Raw genomic sequence first — 17,128 nt, 5'->3', positions numbered from 1 at the left:
ATTTCCTAATTAACCCCCCGGTAATAGCGACACATTCCGGGAGGGATTTGGGAACTTAGGGGTGGTGGGGGGGGGGGGGTTGAGGACCCCCCCCCATCCTATTTAGGGGCGAGGCCACCTGTCAAGGGGGGGGGCGATGTGACCCATTTGGGGGGCAGGACCCCAGTACCCCACTTGGGGGGGGGGCAAAAACACGCGTGGGGGGAGCGGGCGCGGGGCTGAGCCCCCCGGAGGGGTTTTTAGGGCGGGGGGGGGCAGCAGTGGGGTTTTTCCAGGACACCCGCACCTCAACCTTGCGCCCCCTCCACCCACGCGTGTCCGGGGTGGGTGGATAGGAGGGGGGGGGGGGGGGGAGGCCGCTTGCCCCAGAGCCTCGGGGAGCGGGGTTGAGGCCGGGGGGGGGGGCGGAGGCTGGGACAAAGGGCGAGTGCCCGCGGCCCCCCCCCAGCCTCCATTTCCGGCCGCTGCCCGCAGCCTCCTCTCCCCTCCCGGCGGGGGCACAGCGCCCCCCCCCGCGTGGTGCGAGCCCTGCGTGGGGGTCACCCCCTCCCCGACCCCCCCCCCGTGCCCGGCTGTTTGTGCCCCCCCCTCCTTGTGCCCCCCCCGAGCCTCCTGGAGAGCCCCAGGAGCCGCCTCGACCCCTCTCCGCGCCCCCCCCTCCCCACGCGGGGTTCGGTCCCGAGTGGGGTCGCGGAGCCGGGGGGAGGCTCCGAGGGGAGGTGGGCAGCGGGGAGGGGATCCTGGGGGGGGTTGCAGCGAGGAGGGGAGGGGGTAAACCCCCTTGACCCCCCCCCCCGGTGAAATCTCGCGTGGGGGGCTCCGCGCCCCCGGGCTGCGGTGCTGGAGCCGGAGCCGGAGCTGTCCGCGGTGCTGAACGGCGCCTGTCCAGGGTGCTGCGCCCCAGCCTTCCTCCGCCTCCTCCTCTTCCTCCTCCTCCTCCTCCTCTTCTTCTTCGTCCCCCTTCTCCTGCTCTTCGTCTTCTTCCTCCTCTTCATCATCTTTTTTCTTCCTCCTTCTCTTCGTCATCTTCCTCCCCTTCCTCCTCCTCCTCTTCATTATCTTCTTCTTCTCCCTCCTTCCCCTTCATCTTCTTCTTCCTCCATCCTCTTCTTCTTCCTCCCCATGTTCTTCCTCCTCCTCTTCATCTTCTCCTTCCTCCTCTTCTTCCTCCGCATCCTCTTCCTCCTTTTCTTCCTCCTCGTCTTCTTCTTCCTCCTCTGTCCCCTCTTCGTCCTCCTCCTCCCCCTCCTCTTCTTCCTCTTCATCTTCTTCCTCCTCCCTCTCCTCCTCTCTCTCCTCATCCTCCTCATTTTTCTCTTCTTCCTCCTCTCCTATTTCCTCCCACTCCTCCTCTTCTTTTTTCTTCTTCTCCTCTCCTCCTTCTCTTCCTCCTCCTCCTCCCCCCACCGCTCCCAGTAGCCCCCCATTCCCCCATCCCCATGAAGCCAACCAACCCCCCCGGGCTCCCACCGGTGGCTTTGGGGGACGGAGGAGGAAGAAGAGGAGGAGGATGAGGCTGGTTTTCCTCCTGCACCCAAGGGCTGATCCTTTGGGAGGACGTGGCCAGGCCTGGGGCAGAGCTGTCCCTGTGCCAGCCCGGTGGGGACCCACACAGCCCCTGGGAGCTCTGCGCCCTCCCAAAATGTGACCAAACCAGAGCCACGCTGGGAACAGGATAAAACTGCCTGAATAAACCAACGCTGCTCACACGGTGTCATCTTTACACCCATGATAATAGGGATGGGCAGCGTGGGGGGAACCCCACAAACATGCCTCTGATTCAGGACATCCCTCGTGAGTCCCCCAAACCCGCGGGCAGCCCCTTGCCTGCAGGAGTAGAGCCCATCCGGGTGCTCTCTCTCCCAGTATGACCAGCTTGCCATACTGGGGACGGACTGGCCATCCCCCCAAAGCCCTCTCCGAGTGCCCTCAGGGGTGACCACGTCCTGTACCCATCCCAGCCCAGTTTGGGTGCGCCCCATTTCCACTCCCATCCCCGGCTCCCCACCGAAATCCAAGCGAGGATTCACGGGGGGGAACCCACGAGCGCACGGGGAAGGGGGACACCACTTTAGGGGGCCCTAAAGACCCCCCTAAATCCAAGCCCAGCGAGAAGAGGTGCCGGGAGCTTTCAGCAGGTAGCGACCAAAGCCGGGTGTCCCCCCCCCAGCCGCCACCCCCCCGAGCTGGGACCGGGCCGGGGGCGCCGGGCAGCGTCTGGCACCCTCTCCTGGCCGGCCGCAGCTCCTGTCCCTTCTGCCTCCTTTCCCTTCTCGGCTTGGGGGATAATTTGGATGGGGGGGTACGGAGAGAAAGGAGAAAAAAAAAGAAAAAAAAAAAAAAAGAAAAAAAAAAAGGAAAGGAAAAGAAGAAGGAAAAAGTAAAGACGGAATAAAGAAGGAAAAAATAAAGAGGGAATAAAAAAAGAAAAAAGTAAAGAGGGAGTAAAAGAAGGAAAAAATAAAGAAGGATCAAAGAAGGACAAACGAAAAAAGATCTGGGGGAGACTTTTCCACCTCTCCTTTCCTCCCCACTCACCTCTCCTTCCAGCCCCTCTCCGTCCACACCAGCAGGATGTGGGGATGTGGGGAGGGGACAGCCGCCTGCCCACACGTTTTGCTCCCAAATTCTGTCCCATCGCACCTGGAGGACACAAAGAAAAGCCCCCGAGCTGCCCCAGCCCGTGCAGGGGATGAGAGGCACCTCCACCCCGATGTGTCCCCGATGTTTCTCCAGGCTGGGGCCGAGGTGTGCAGAGCAGCCCTGAGAAATGTCCCTGTCCCTTCTGTCCCTGGAGGGGCCACCCAGGTGCCAGCACAGCCTGGGGATGGGACACATCAGGGGCATCCCAGGGCAGACCCAGCAGGAGGTGGGCAGAGGTTTGGGACCAGCTCTTGGGGGAAGGACGCAGAGAGGCATCAGCGCTCGCTGTCTCCAAACCAAATCCTTCCGAAATTAACCCAGCACCGTGCACCAGCCCCCCTGGGCTGATGGCAGGACTGTCACCCCCCAGCGACACTTTCCTATCAGTGTTCAGGCTCAGCACCACTTCTCAGCGACCCCAAATTTCTGCCCGTCCTCGGTGACTTCCCAAATGCCAGCCCCACGGGGGGCGACCCAACCTCACTTCCCCCAGCCCCAGCGACGCAGCGGTGACGGCCCAGCCCTGTCATATTTCTGTGTGTGCCGTATTTGTGTTTTTGTTTTTTTTTTTTTGGGGGGGGAGCTGTGAATGTGAAGGGGAAGGGGACTCCTTCCTGTTCTTTCAGAGCCGGCCGCTGCGCCTGGCTCCGCTTCACGGGGCTGGCCGGCAAAGCGGCCGCTTTCACAAATAATGGCTTCATTAGATTGAAAGAAGTGGACAGTGACCTCTCCGAAATGGACTTTCTGACCCCTGCTGACCTCTGGCCCCGGCTCTGACAGCCGGTAAATCTTCCCCCCCCTCGCTGCACGGCCGGGGCGAGGGACGGCAGCGCCAGGCACCGCGGTGCCGCCGGTGCCACCCGGCCTGCCCAGGTCCCCGGCCCCACAGGATGAGAGCCAGGGGCTGTGCGAGGCACGGCGGTGGCAGAGGTGGGGACCGGTGTCCTCCTGGTGCTGAAATCAGGTCGGTGGCTGGCCCCAGAAAATTGCATTTCCAAGGGCTGTGGCTCCGGTGCCATCTCCCAGCATCACCGTCCGCCCCCGGGGGGGCTCAGCCTGGCTCAGAGCATCCCCGGAGCCCACGCTGCCACGACCAAACCTCCTCCTCCTCCTCCCCCCAACCTCCTGGTGGGGAAACTGAGGCACGAGGGGACACCTCAGGAGCCCCAAGGCTGGCACTTGGCCCCATGGGCACGGTCCCATCACCGCCTGCCCACCTCCTCCCCAGCCCTGCCCGCACGCCGCTGACCTTTTGGCTACGGAGCGATCAATAACGGGGCCACGGCGCTGCTCCTCCCCCTCTCCTGTCCCCCCCACCTCATCCCGGGGCCTCTAATGAGCCCGGGGCCTCTAACGAGGCCGGCGGTGATTGAGGGACCCTCGGGTGCCTCCCCTGGGTGGGGACACCCCGAGACACAGGTGTGCTCCCGAGGATGCCCTAACGAGGCGTCCCCTTCCCCAAACCCCAAAATGTTCCCCTGGCTCAACCAAGGGAGGAGGAGAGGGCGTTTGGGGTGTCCCGTGGGGTGCTGCCCGGTGCCACGGGTCCCTGCTGTTTGGGTGGGGTGGGAGGGGTGCAGGGGAGGGTCCTGGGTTGGGGTGAGGGGGGCTGCTGAGGCCTGGCAGCTCCTCGGTGCTCCCCCAGCTCCCCCGATCGATCGGCTGCCGAGCGGGGATTGATCAGGATTGATCGGCCCCATACATGTTCCTGCTCTCTGATAAAGGGAAATCAATAGCTGCAGGAGATCCTCCCCCAGCGTGGCCTCCCCAGAGGCAGAGCCCTCCAGCACGATGGTGCTTGCAACCCCATCCTCGCCCCTAAATCCCCCCCACCCTCCCCAAAGTCTTGCGCCCTCCCCAAAAACCATCTGTGCCTCAGTTTCCCTACCCGTAAATTGGGATTTGTGCCCAGGTTCTTCCCCTGGACACCCCTTTTGGGGAGAAGCCCCCCTCCAGGCACCTTTACAGGGATGAACTCGGGGTGGGGGCTTTATCCCCACACCCCTGGGTGCCCCCAGGGCCCTGAGGACGCCACGGGGTGTCCCCATCCCCACGTGTCACCGCAGAGACCCTCTGCGGGGCTGGGGCCGTTATTATGGCATTATTCCCGTGTTTTTATTCAGTAAAAATCCCTGCCATCGGATCCGGCCTGCAGGTCCCTGGGGCCTTGTTTGCTCTCCAGATAACCGGGCTGAGCTCCCGCGGCGCCGCGGCCCCAGCCTGGGTGCGCCAACCTTTGGTCCCGGCACCCTCCTGTGCCGGAGACCCCATTCCCAGGCTGGACCCCGTGCTGGGGCTTTGCTCCGGGGGTTTCACAACCCCATCCCCAGGCTGCAGCGGGGACGGACAGGGCAGAGTCCGACCGGCATCGGCGAAGGTGGGAGGAGGACGGCAGAACCACGAGCTCCCGGGGCCCATCCGGACCCCAAAACTGGCCAAGGTGCGATGGGACCGGGGAGCTCCCACTGGAGCGGGGTTGTGGCTGCGTGCACCGAGCTGGAGGTGGCCGAGTGGCTCCCTGGGTGGTGGCCAGGAGCATTGGCCCCAGGGCGAGGCTGGCACGGCTCGGCAGGGCACCCGCGGGTGCTGGGGCGGAGCGGGAGGGGCAGGGCGAGGACCCAGGGCGGGTGCTGGCTCTGCCACAGCCCTGAGCCCTTCCAGGAAAGGGCCCCGCGCCCGCGCCCTGGGCCAGGACTCCTGCGGTGGCCCAGGGCCACCGTGACCACTGCTGTGTCCCCGGGGCCAGCGCTCGGCCCCTGGGGCCCTGCGGGACGTGCGAGGCCGGTGTGGCACGGGGACGGTGACCTGGCTTGGTGGCAGCAGTGGTACAGCCACGGTGACCACGCAGCCTCCCCTGACCCTCTGCGTGTTGGGGGCAGCCACGGCACGGTGCGAGCTGGCCAGAGCTGGCAACTAACTCAGCTGTGATGGTGGCCACGGGCCCCCAGAGCACCACAACACCGCGTTGGGACCCCGGTGGTGGCACCGAGGGGGTCCTGGTGCTCAGGGGCATCCAGAAGGCAGGAGGCACAGGAGGCACGGAGCCCTTGGGGAGATTTTCAGGGGCAGGGTCGGTGTTGTAGGGGATCCGGGGGGGTCCCCGCCAGCCCGGGTGTGCCGGTCTCCCCGCCGGCGCTGCTGAGTCGAAGGCAGGAGAGGAGCAGGGTGCTGGGGAACCAGCCTGACCGGCTCCCCGGCTGTCAGCACCTGAGGAATGCCAAACCTCCGCTCGCCAGGGCTGGGTGCTCGGCGAGGGCTGGGTGCTCGCCGGGTGACTCTGCCGGTCCGCCCAGCCGCGGCGTGCCGGTGCAAGGAGCAGCACCCCGAGCCCCACACGGCGCCCTCGGCACGGCCAGCCCGGCGCCCGGCAGGACCCTCGGCCAGCAGGTAGGTTGGGGGGGAAGATTTAGGGCCCGTGGGTGCTGCCGGGGTGGGTGGAGGTGGTGAGAAGGGCGGCGGTGCCGTGCCGGGAGCGGGAGGGCACCTGCTGCCAGCGGGACCGCGCTCGGAGCCGTGCCCAAGCGTGGCACAAGTGTGATCCCAGCATGGCTAGGGATGGGGGCTGAGCCCCTCTCAGCTCCAACCCCTTCAGGGGTTTAACCCCACTCAAATCACATCACCGGACCCACCGGGGACAAACCGGGGCTCACCCACCTCCAGGAGCCCTGTGGCTGAGGGTCAGGGGGGTCCCGGCCGCCCCCATCCCCTCCTCTCTGCAGGGTTCGGGGCTGGGGGCTGCCGGACGCCTCCGCACTGGGCAGCGGGGGAAATGGAAATCGCCCTGCCCTAATTATTAACCCCAACGTGAGCAGCAGCCGCCCAAACCAAAGTCCTGATTTTCCTGAAGGTGGCAGGGCCGCGCTCACCCACAGCCCTCGGGTGCATCGCGCCGTGTCCGCGGGCCCCGCTTTCTCTGTGGCCACCGGCTCGAAACCGGCCGCAGGTCGCTGCCACCCGCCAGCCGCTGCCCTCACCTTTTTTTTGCCTTTTAAATGGGCTGCTGGGAGCCCCGGCCTGGCTGCCTCGAGCCCCTGCGGAGTGCCAGGAGCTGAGAAATGAGCCGAGCGGCTTCACCTGGGTGGGACGGGGTGATTAATTGGCCGTGCCAGGTGCCCGTTGCGACAATACGGCTGGGTTTCGGCACGGCGTGTCCCGGCGTGCCAAACGGCCTGGCTGGGTGGCCGCATCCCGCACCTGCCCCCATCCACGGTGCCGGTGCCGGGCTCATCCCCAGCACCGCTGGCACCCCGGGTGTCGCCGGGCACCAGATCCTGCTGCGGGCGCGGGGTGCGGAGGGCTGGGAGACGCTGACCTGGAGAGCTTTGGAAATCCTGCTTGGGGCAAGAGTCAGCCCTGGTGCTGAGTCAGAGCCTCCCAGCACCCCGCTGTCCCCATCCCTGTGCCACCTGGGGCCATGGGCACGGCGGGGACGGCTCAGCACCGCCGGTGATTGATTGAGAAACCGGGGCTGAAGCAAGCTGGGGGTGAAAACAGGAGCCAGGCAGCGCGGTGATGCCAGCACGACAAAGAGGGGTCCGTGTCCTCGTGTCCCCGTGTCCCCCCCTTGTCACAGCCAGGAACAGGAGTGTCCCCAGCCCCGGGGTCCCGGGGTGACCCTGTGGTCGTGGTGCTGGGGCTCCCTCCCAGCCTAAAGCCCCTCGTGGTCCCCAGCACGTCTCCAAGGGTCCCTTTTCCACCTGGGATTTGCGGTGGCCCTGCGGGTCCGGATCCGGCCGTGGCTTTGCTGCTGCAGGTGCGTGACCCTGCCCGGGCTCATCCCAGCCTCCAGCCGTGCTCCCTGTCCCAGATGAGGGCTCCTCGCCTCCTGGAAAATGACACCAACCCTTTCCTATCTCTACTGGAAAGACCTGCCGGGCCGGGGCGCGTGAGACGCAGAGGGCGCGTGGCGGGCAGGCAGGAGGGGCGGGCAGCTCCCCTGCCCTCCCCTGCCCTGCCCCGGCACCCCCAAAATGTCCTGGTGGAGGCCGTGGGGCACAAAGGGAACCAGCCCTGGGTGGTGCAGGATGAGGCCGTCCCCCACGGTGGGGAACCCCCGGTGCTGACCCCAAAGAAGGGGGACTCCTCCCCAAGGAAATCTCAGGTCCCAGCCTGGAAAACTCAGCCCGGGGAAGTTTTCCCCCAACCCCAGCCTGAAAAAGCCCAAATTTGGCCTCTCCCTGGGCAGTGCCCAAGCCCCTGACCCTCCTGCAGCCCCCACAGCCTCGCCAGGCTGGTGACCTGGTGCAGCTCGTAACTGGGAGATGCCGAGATGCTGCCACGCTTCCGGCTCACTCACACGCAGCTGCTTCATCAGCTGCTTTCCATATCCCAAACACAGCAATAAAACCCTTCTGGGGCGGTCCCGCAGCCTCGGCACGGCGTCGCTTCTGCCGGCCTCCCCATGAACCAGGGCCCCGGGGTGCCCGTGACCTCCCTGGCACACACCAGGGGCCGGGAGGTGATGCCCGGTGCAGGAGCTGGGTGCTGGGTGCCCGCTCTGCTCAGGGTGCAAGCGGTGGGTAATTAGCAGAGCTCATTTTCTCGTGCTGATGAGGCTGCAGAGGTGGCTGTAGCCATCCCACCTTGGCCCCGACGCAGGGAGGGCACTGCCCAGCTCCCCACCTCCTCCTGCAAAACCCCGTGGGTGCAGCGGCCACGGCACAGCCCCGGCGAAGCCTTTTCACCCCGCGGAGCTGCCTCCCTGTTATTTTTTGGGCTTGTTTGTTTGCTGTGCTTGCTGACTCGGCTCAGCCCTGCGCCCTCCTGACTCATCCCGCAGCTCGGGGCACGGCCGAGCCTGGGGCATGGCCCGGGCTGGCCGCATCCTGCCTCGGTAGCGCGGCGCGGCTCCCCGCGTGCTGGCCGCAGGAGCGCCGGGACGTGCAGGCAGAGGGGAGGGTGGTGCCCCACACCTCCTGCGTGTGCCAGGAGGGCGTGAGCATCCCGAGAGATGCTTGAGATGCATTTGGCATCGCCAAAACCACCTCCTGTTTTATGGGATCCTCCCTAAAATGGCCTAAAAGTGATGTATGGGATGGTTTAGGGTCTAGAGGGGTGGGCACGAGGTTGGATCCCACAAAGGGTTTCAGCTCGGGTACCCCAGAGTCTGAATTTTGGTGCCTCTCCCCACAGCTCCCAGCACCGCAGCGGGGGCTCAGGCGTGGTGGCGGGGGCCGCAGCCCCCCCGGCATGGATTCAGCGCTGCGGCCCAGCAAGGCGAGGGGCCTCGCCTCCAGCACCGAGCTGAGCATGAAGCAACCACCGCCGGCACCCGAGGGCCGCTCCCGCTTGCAGAAAGTCTCGCTGGTGTCGCGACGGCTGGAGCAGACGGCGGCCGGGGGGGGCCGTGACGGCAGCCCCTCCCGCGTCTCCCTCCTGCTGCAGGCTTGGGAGAGGGAGATCGTGGAGAAGACATTGACCGGGCCGGCCCCGGTGGCACCCCGGAGCTGCTCGTCCTCCGTCAGCGTCCTCAAGGACTTCACGGCGCACGGCCCCGTCTTCTCGCAGGTCTACTCGCCCGCTCAGAAACCCCGGAAGAAAGATGAGAAGCAGGGGGGTGACAGCAACACGGCTGCGCCCCGGGACGTCCCCGTGCACCGGGAGAGCTACATGCACGGCGCCCTCCTCCCCGCCAGCCCCGCGGCCACCGCAGCCCCCTGCCACCGCTCGCCCCGCGGTGGCCCCGGCGCATCCGAGCCCAGGGCCAGGCACGTCACGGTGCTGCGGGGGGGCAAGGAGGGAGCTGGCAGCAAGCCGGGGGGCGCAGAGGGGAGGAGAACCCAAAACGGGGTGCACAAGGCTGCCGGCACCGCCACGGCCCCGTCGCAGAGGGAGAGCTGTGAGCAGGGTGCTGGTGGCTCCGCTGAGGTCGCGGCACGCACGGGAAGCTCGCCGGGTGCCTCGGGTGCTGGGGGAGCCCCCGGGGAGAAATGTTGGAGGCAAGGTGAGGCTGTGACAGTGAAGGCGGCGTCAAGAGATGGCGACAGGCCCCAGGACCAGCAAACCAGTAAAACCAGTGCCCAGCAGCCCCCAGAGGACGTCGGAAGCCCGGCAGATCAGGCTGGTGTGGGAGAGGGAAGCACGGTGGTGGATGGGGACGGCACTGGTTTGGCCACGCCGCCCAGGACAGAGAGCTCTGGGGGAGCTGATGGCACCCCCGAAAACCTCTCCTTGGAGGTGAGCAATGGTCCTGAGCCCTTACCTGAAGCACGAGCATCTCCAAAGGGTGCAGAAGCTGAGAAGGAGGAGGGGGAGATGTCGGGGGACCCCCAAAAAATGGTCCAAGGGCCTGAGAGCATCCCTGAGCCCCCCACGGAGAGCACCCCTGAGCCCCAACCTGAGAGCACCCCAGAGCCCCCCATGGAGACCACCCCCGAGCCTCCCACGGAGAGCACCCCAGAGCCCCAACCTGAGAGCACCCCAGAACCCGAGCGCACCCCAGAGCCCCAACCCGAGAGCACCCCAGAGCCCCCTCAGAACCCCCCAGCCCCTTCCCCACTGCCCGAGAGCCCCCCGGACGCAGCGGAGGAGGACCCCGAGCTGGTGGTGGACATGGAGATCTTCGTGGACACGCTGCGCAACATGGAGCCCTCGGAGATGCGGAAGGCACCCAAGGCTCCTCGCCAGCCCCGGCCCTCGGCGCTGGGTCGCTGCGCGGCGCTGCCGCCCATCCACGAGGACCGCGTGGCCCCGCGCGCCCCCGTCTCACTGCCCGACGCCCTGCGGGAGCTCCTGGCGAGGGGCGGCGGGGGGCGGCGGGCAGAGCCCCCCCTGGAGAGCTCCAGGAGCCTCAAGGAGGAGGAGGAAGAGGAGGAGGAGGAGATCGAGAACCCCTACCTGAGCCCCGGGGAGAGGGCGTCGCGGGGGTCTCGCCGTGGCACCGGGGGGCTGGACACGCTCCGGGGGGGACCCAAGCTGGAGGGAGCAGAGGAGAGAAGCAAAGCGGCGCCGGGCAGGGCGGCGGGGGAGCGGAGCGTGCTGTTCCGAGGGAACGTCCTGAAGGGCATGGCGCTGCTCTCCGATTTCCTGGAGCACCGGGCGGCCGCGGCGGACGAGGCCAAGCCCTACTCGCGCCTGGACAACAGCGTGCTCTACAGCCGCTTCGTCGCCCCCACCCCACCCTACAGGGAGCAGCGGGACCAGAGCTCGCCCCCCGCTGAGCACCACAGCACTGAGGTGGCCGAGCTGCAAGCCCCGAGTCCTGGTCACATCCAGCCTGTCACCGAAGAGCCGGAGAGCACCACGGAGCCGTGCCCCGCTGATGTGCCGGTGAGTGACGCCCGTCCCATGGCTCCTGGGGGTGCTCTGCCCTGCTGGGCGCACGGGAGGTGGTGGGGTCTGGCTTTATGGCACGTCTGAATCCCCCAAGCAGCTTCTCCCCTGCCTCCAGACCACAGCTGGTGATTCCCAGAGGAATGGTCAGGCTGGGAAAGGTCCCGGTGCGAGGGGAGGGTACTGGGATGGGAAGGGATTGGGATGAGAGGGTACTGGGATGGGTGACAGGAGGGTACTGGGACAGGAGGGCACTGGGACAGGTGACAGGAGGGCACTGGGATGGTAAGGTACCGGCGATGGGAGGTACTGGGCCAGGTGATGGAGGGCAGGGTCCGGGCGGAGAGGCCGGTCCCGGAGGTGCAGGAATGCTCGAGGTGTGGCTGCTCGGGGCGCTGGGAGGGATCCGCAGGCTGCAGACGTGCGGCCGCGGCTGCTGCTGGCTGGGGCTGCGGCGATGGCTGGTGTGGGCGACGTCGCCCCGCGCCCCTCACGGGTCGCTGTCCTCGGGCGTTGGCAGCAGGAGGACGAGGAGAGCTTCGAGAAGATCAACACGAGACCCGGCAAGGTAAGGGGTACGGGGCACGGGGCCGGGGGCCGGGCTGGGGGTCCTGGTGCCGCGGTGCCGCAGCACCTCTGCTGTCACCTCTCCCAGATCATCCTCTTCTCCGAGGCCGGCTTCACGGGACACAGGAGGGAGATTTGGGGTGACGTCCCCGATGCCACGTCCTGGGAGCTCTCGCACACCATCTCCATCAGGGTCATCCGCGGCGGGTAGGGGCCGGTGGCGGCGCGGGGATGCGGAGGGAGAGCTGGGCTGGGGCAGCGCTGCCCATGGCCGGGGTGGGGGCCCCCAGGTTGCCACCCGGGGTTCATCAGTGGCCGTCCTGCTGCTGCTAACGACCGTGGCCACGAGCCAGCACGGTGCCGGCTGATGTCCCCACCCCGCTGTGCTGCCGGAGGCTCCCGGTGGCCGCGCCGGCCGCGTCCCGCACCCTGCCATTACCCAGGGCCGGGCGCACGGGGTAACCAAATTCCCCGGGGGTGTGTGGGGGGTGCTCCCCTCCCGCTCCCTCCCTGCTGGCAGGTGGGTGATGTACGAGAAGCCGCGGTTCCACGGGCGCAAGTGCGTGCTGGCGGAGGGGGACGTGGAGATCGACAACCCCTGGACAGCCTACGGGCAGGGCACGGAGCCCCGCGGCGGCCGCCCCTTCCGCATCGGCTCCTTCAAGAGGGTGGTGCGGGTGAGCGCACGGCCCCTTCCCTCCGTACCCAAAAAATCGAGGGGGGTGCTGGGGGTCCTTCTCATGCCGCTCCCACCCCCCCCCCCATTAGGACTACCGCACCCCCGAGATCAGCCTGTTTGCGGAGGAGAACGGCGAGGGCGCCCGGCTGAAGTTCACCGACTCGGCCGAGGACACGCGCGCGGGCGGCCAGGCGCTCGCCGCCTCCTCCATCATCGTCCACTCGGGCCTGTGAGCGGGGTGTTTTGGGGCTCGGGGAGCTTCCACCCCCGGGGTGCCGCCACCCTGGGGTGCTGGCGACCGCCCTCGAGCCTTCGGGTGCTTCTTCCCCAGCTGGCTGGTTTACTCCAAGCCCTTCTTCGACGACGACCCCTACGTCCTGGAGCCGGGCGGGTACCCCAACTTAAAGGCGTGGGGAGCGAAGGATCCGGCCATCTGCTCCCTGCACCCCATCCGGCTGGTGAGCGCTGCCTGCCGGGGGGGCTGCATCCCAAATATCTCCCCCCCTGCCACCTCCTCCTCACCGGGGCTCCTCTCCCTCCAGGGCTGCCCCATGGTGGAGCGTCCCGGCGAGCCGCAGGTGCTGATCTATGAGGCCGCGGGCTTCCAGGGCCGCAGCTCCGCCATCAACCGAGATATCTACGACCTGAGGAACCTGCCCGGGCTGGCGCTGCCCACCCTGGGCTCCCTGCGCGTCCTGGGCGGCTGGTGAGAGGCGTGGGAAGGCAAAGCTGGAAGGGGACGGAGCTTCCCGGGGTTGGGGGATGATCGGGAGCAGTGTCCCCATGGCAAGGAGGGTGGCGCTGGGGCAGTTTCCCCGTGTCCTGGGGATGGGGGGACCTCACTGCCCCCGTGTCTGCACGCAGCTGGGTTGGCTACGAGAAGGAGGGCTTCCGAGGCCACCAGTACCTGCTGGAGGAAGGGGAGTACCACGACTGGAGGCAGTGGGGCGGCTACAACAAGGAGCTGGTGTCCTTACGGCTCATACGGACGGTGAGGGCACCGCGTGGGGACGGAGCCACCCGCCCTGTCCTGTCCTCGTCCCCCATCTGGGCACGGGCTGAGAGCCCCCAGGCTCATCGCACGCGGGGGGCTGGGGGCAGAGAGCTGCTCCCACCACCCCCTAACCCCATGTGGGTTACGTTAGGGGATGTGGGGATGGAGAGCACGCAGCCCACAGCCCCTTCCTGATGACAAACCAAGGACTTTTGGGGGGGTTCCTCTGTCCCCGCAGGACTTCTCCGACCCGGCGCTGGTGCTCTTCGAGGCCATGGACTTCGAGGAGGGTCCCAGCGTGGAGCTGAGCGAGGCGCTCCCCGACACGCAGCTGGCCGGCTACGGCACCGTCACGCAGTCCATCCACGTGCTGAGCGGCGTGTGAGTGCGGGCACGGGGTCTGGGGGGGACAGAGGGGACAAAGGGACCGAGCCTGAGCCTGCACCCGCGTCCCCCCCGGCAGGTGGGTGGCCTACGAGGGTCCCAACTTTTCGGGCGAGCAGTACGTCCTGGAGAAGGGGGTGTACCGCAACTGCGAGGACTGGGGCGCTGCCGACTGCCGCATCGCCTCGGCGCAGCCCATCCTGCAGGTGAGAGCACCCGGACACCCCACCCCCCCCCAGCACCCATGGGTGCCCCCCGGGTGGGTGAGACCCCGGCCAACCCCGCTCTGTTTGCTTCCAGGTTGGGGAGCGCAACCTGCACTTCGTCTCCAAGGTACGGGGTGGTGCACGGGGTCCCTCGGTGCGATGCCAGCCGTTGTGGGATCGCCCCCGTCACCGAGCCCCTGTGTGCCCCCCTCCCCAGATCCTGCTCTTCTCAGAGCCTGATTTCCTGGGGGAGCACCTCGCCTTCGAGGAGGAGCAGGGCTCCCTGCCTGACAGCTTCGTGCCCCGATCCTGCAGGGTCCGTGGGGGCAGGTAGGACACCCCGGGACTCTCTGCCTTGGACAAGGACTGGGACAGAGGGTGCCCCACCACCCACGGGTGTTAGGGAGAACCGGGAATGGGGTTGGCACCCGTGGGGGCTCACTGGGAGGGCAGGGGACACCCACCTGGCCCGGTGGCCACGTCAGCCCGGGCTCATCCTCTCCGCCAGCTGGATCCTGTTCGATGGCCGGGAGTTCTCCGGGGAGCAGCACGTGCTGTCCGAGGGCGAGTACCCGACGCTGGGCGCCATGGGCTGCCTGTCCTCGGCCACCATCCGCTCCCTGAAGAAGGTCCCGGTGGTGAGTGTCGGTCTGAATTTTTTGGGTAGCCCTGTGTGGTGCCAGGACTTGATCCCTGTGGGTCCCTTCCAACTGGGGATATCCTATAATCCTACAATTCTCCCTTTGCTGGGGCAGAAACCCCCAGGAACCTCCTCCTTCCCCTCCCATGCCTACCCCAGTGCTGGCTCTCCATCCTCGGATCCCTCCTGCACCCATGGGTGCTCGTTCCCCCTGCTTTCCCCCCCTCTCCCCTCACCTCCTGCCCCCATCCCGCAGTTTTTCTCGGAGCCCTCCATCTTCCTGCACGGGCTGGAGTGCTTCGAGGGGAAGGAGATCGAGCTGAACAGCGAGGTGCGGAGCCTCCAGGCGGAGGGCTTCAACAACCACGTGCTGTCCGTGCGGGTCAAGGGCGGGATGTAAGTGAGCCCCGGCCCCGCTCTCCCCTTGCCCCACATGGGGGCTCCGGGGGGTGCCCGGGCTGACCAAGGTTTTCCCAAAAGCTGGGTGCTGTGCGAGCACAGCGACTTCCGAGGCCGCCAGTGGCTGCTGGACTGCACCGAAATCACCAACTGGCTGACGTACAGTGGGCTGCAGCACGTGGGGTCCCTCTACCCCATCCGCCAGGTGAGCGCCCAGGGAGCCCCAAAAGCAGCCCCGGGGGGCAGGCGGCTCGCAAGGAGCTCGAGTCACCAGCCCTGACGCAAGGGGCTCGGATGAGGCAGTGGGACGTGACCTTGGGGTCCCCCTCGGTGCCAGCCCGTCCTTGGCACCCGGCTCCCTGCCCTGGGAGCGGCCGCCGCCGTGGCGAAACCCTCCCCGGGGACAAACGCCTTGCACAACATCCCGGCGTCGTGGCAGGGGTTGCCGTGCCCAAAAAAGCTGCAAGAGCCAAGCCAGGGCCACATCCGTCACCCCAGCACCGCGGGGACATGGCACAGAGCGGGTTTTGGGTGCTGTGGGGACCCCGGTGTGCAGAACCCAAACAAAATTGGCTTCTCTCCTGGCAGAGACGGATTTATTTCCGCATCAGGAGCAAGGAGCTGGAGCTCTACCTGTCCGTCCCCGATGACGTGGAGGACATGAAAGCCGGGCGCGTGGTGGTCTCCAGCCTGAGCGAGCAGAGCAGCTCGGTCTGGTACTACGAGGACGGGCTGCTCAAAAACCAGGTCAGGGCTCGCTGCGTGACAGCCGCGCCGCGGAGCCGGAGGGGACCCGGGTGCCGCACCCCAAAGTGATCTTTTAGGGCTCACAGCAGCTTTCTCCTGGGCTAACCTCAGCCTCGCCACCAAAGACGCCTTGATTTGCTCTCCCCCTGGAGCCAGGAAGGCATTTCAGCCCCACCTGAGGGCTATAATCACCCCAATCATCCCCACCCCTCGTTTGCTTTCCTGCCTTTCCCGCGTCCCACCCCACCCCAGCTGCGTTTGGCAGGGACCCCTCCAGGCTTGGAGGGGACGGGGCTGACGTGGCCACCGCTGGTCCCCGCAGGTGGCCCCCAACATGAGCCTGCAGGTGATCGGGCCGGCTGCGAAGGGCTCCAAGGCCGTGCTCTGGTCCGAGACACGGATGCCGCGTCAGACCTGGAGCATCGACGCCCAGGGACGGATCTGCAGCCAGATGTTCGAGGACATGATCCTCGACATCAAGGGTGAGGCCGTGGCGCCGGGACCCCGTGGAAACGGGGCACCGAGCTGCTCTGCCCTCCCCAACCCTCTCCTCTCCGCAGGCGGCCGATCGTACGACCGGGACCACGCCATCATTTGGGACGCAGCCGAGGAGCGACCCACGCAGATTTGGGACGTACAGGTGCTATGAGGGGCGGCGTGGCCCCGGTGTCGAGAAGTGCCACGGGGCAGGACGGGGACACCGGCAGCGTCCCCGCAGCTGTAGGGGGGCTGCCCCTGCCCCCTGGACACCCCTCGGCCCCGGCTGCTGCTGTGAAGGACGCCCACGACCACCTCCATCACCAGGAGCCCTCCAGGACACACTGCCGACCCCATGGGACGCTCTGGAGGGCAGACCCCTTCCCCACCCCAATCCCCTCTGAACTGTATTTATGTACGTGTGTAAGATACGGCCCCTCAGGGGGCCAGCCCTGCCTGAGTTTGGTTTCCTCGTCCTGGTGTTGGCCGCTGCCCGGCTCCCCACACACCAGGGAGCTGCTCCCTCGCCCCCATCCCCATGCTTGGGGCCCGATCCTGCTCCCTGGGTGCCCTCTAGTGTCCGAGGGCCCCACGCAGCGCCCAAATCTGGGTTGGGAGAAGCGAGGTGACAACTGCACCCCTCAACACTGCGGCGTGTCCGGGTGCTGTGAAGGGGAAGGGGCTCTGCATCCCTCCCCCCCACCGCTTCTATAGGGGCGCAGCAGGGTGAGGACCCCAAGCGCTGGGAGGTGCCCTGGGGACGTGTCCTGATGTCACTGGGCAGACAGCGGGGTCTGGCCGAGCCCGGAGGCCCCCCAAGCCCCGGACACTGTGGACCCCCCATGGCGGAGCCCCCCGTGGACCCTTCCCCGTTCGGACGGCACCAGCAGCCAGACCCTGGAGCTGCGCCCTCAGGAAATGGCCGCCGCCTCGGCCCGCCCTTATATAGCCCGCCGGGCCGGGACAAGCCGCGCCGGATTGGTCAGGAGCACGAGCCCTGCCGTCCCATTGGTCCGCACGGCGCGGGCCGCCTTGTGATAGGCCAGCACTCGGCCTGGGGGCGGATCCGTCAGGCCTGAGGGGGGCGCTGCGCTCCTGCCCCGCGCCTCAGGGCTCTGCGA

General features: G+C 67.2%; 1 protein-coding gene across 2 annotated transcripts; it reads left to right on the top strand.

Annotated features, from left to right (window-relative positions):
• The first annotated feature begins 5,677 nt into the window (after window positions 1-5,677).
• CRYBG2 (crystallin beta-gamma domain containing 2) lies at window positions 5,678-16,467 on the top strand. 2 transcript variants are annotated; one of them, XM_072027344.1, is made up of 19 exons: window positions 5,678-6,030; window positions 8,776-10,911; window positions 11,438-11,482; window positions 11,570-11,688; window positions 12,002-12,158; window positions 12,250-12,389; window positions 12,492-12,618; window positions 12,703-12,866; window positions 13,025-13,151; window positions 13,393-13,535; window positions 13,618-13,744; window positions 13,839-13,871; window positions 13,962-14,074; window positions 14,253-14,382; window positions 14,641-14,780; window positions 14,865-14,988; window positions 15,372-15,530; window positions 15,853-16,012; window positions 16,091-16,467. In XM_072027344.1, exons 2-19 carry the CDS (start codon window positions 8,833-8,835, stop codon window positions 16,177-16,179), a joined length of 4,176 nt encoding a protein of 1,391 aa, XP_071883445.1. In that variant the 5' UTR covers window positions 5,678-6,030; window positions 8,776-8,832; the 3' UTR covers window positions 16,180-16,467. The 2 variants fall into 2 exon arrangements, with proteins under 2 accessions (XP_071883445.1, XP_038023182.2); XM_038167254.2 differs by having other exon boundaries at window positions 5,679-6,030; window positions 11,435-11,482.
• Window positions 16,468-17,128: the final 661 nt, after the last annotated feature.

This window comes from Anas platyrhynchos, chromosome 24, assembly GCF_047663525.1.
Source record: "Anas platyrhynchos isolate ZD024472 breed Pekin duck chromosome 24, IASCAAS_PekinDuck_T2T, whole genome shotgun sequence".
Classification (NCBI taxonomy): Eukaryota; Metazoa; Chordata; class Aves; order Anseriformes; family Anatidae; genus Anas; species Anas platyrhynchos.
This window is presented reverse-complemented; position numbering and strand designations above follow the sequence as displayed.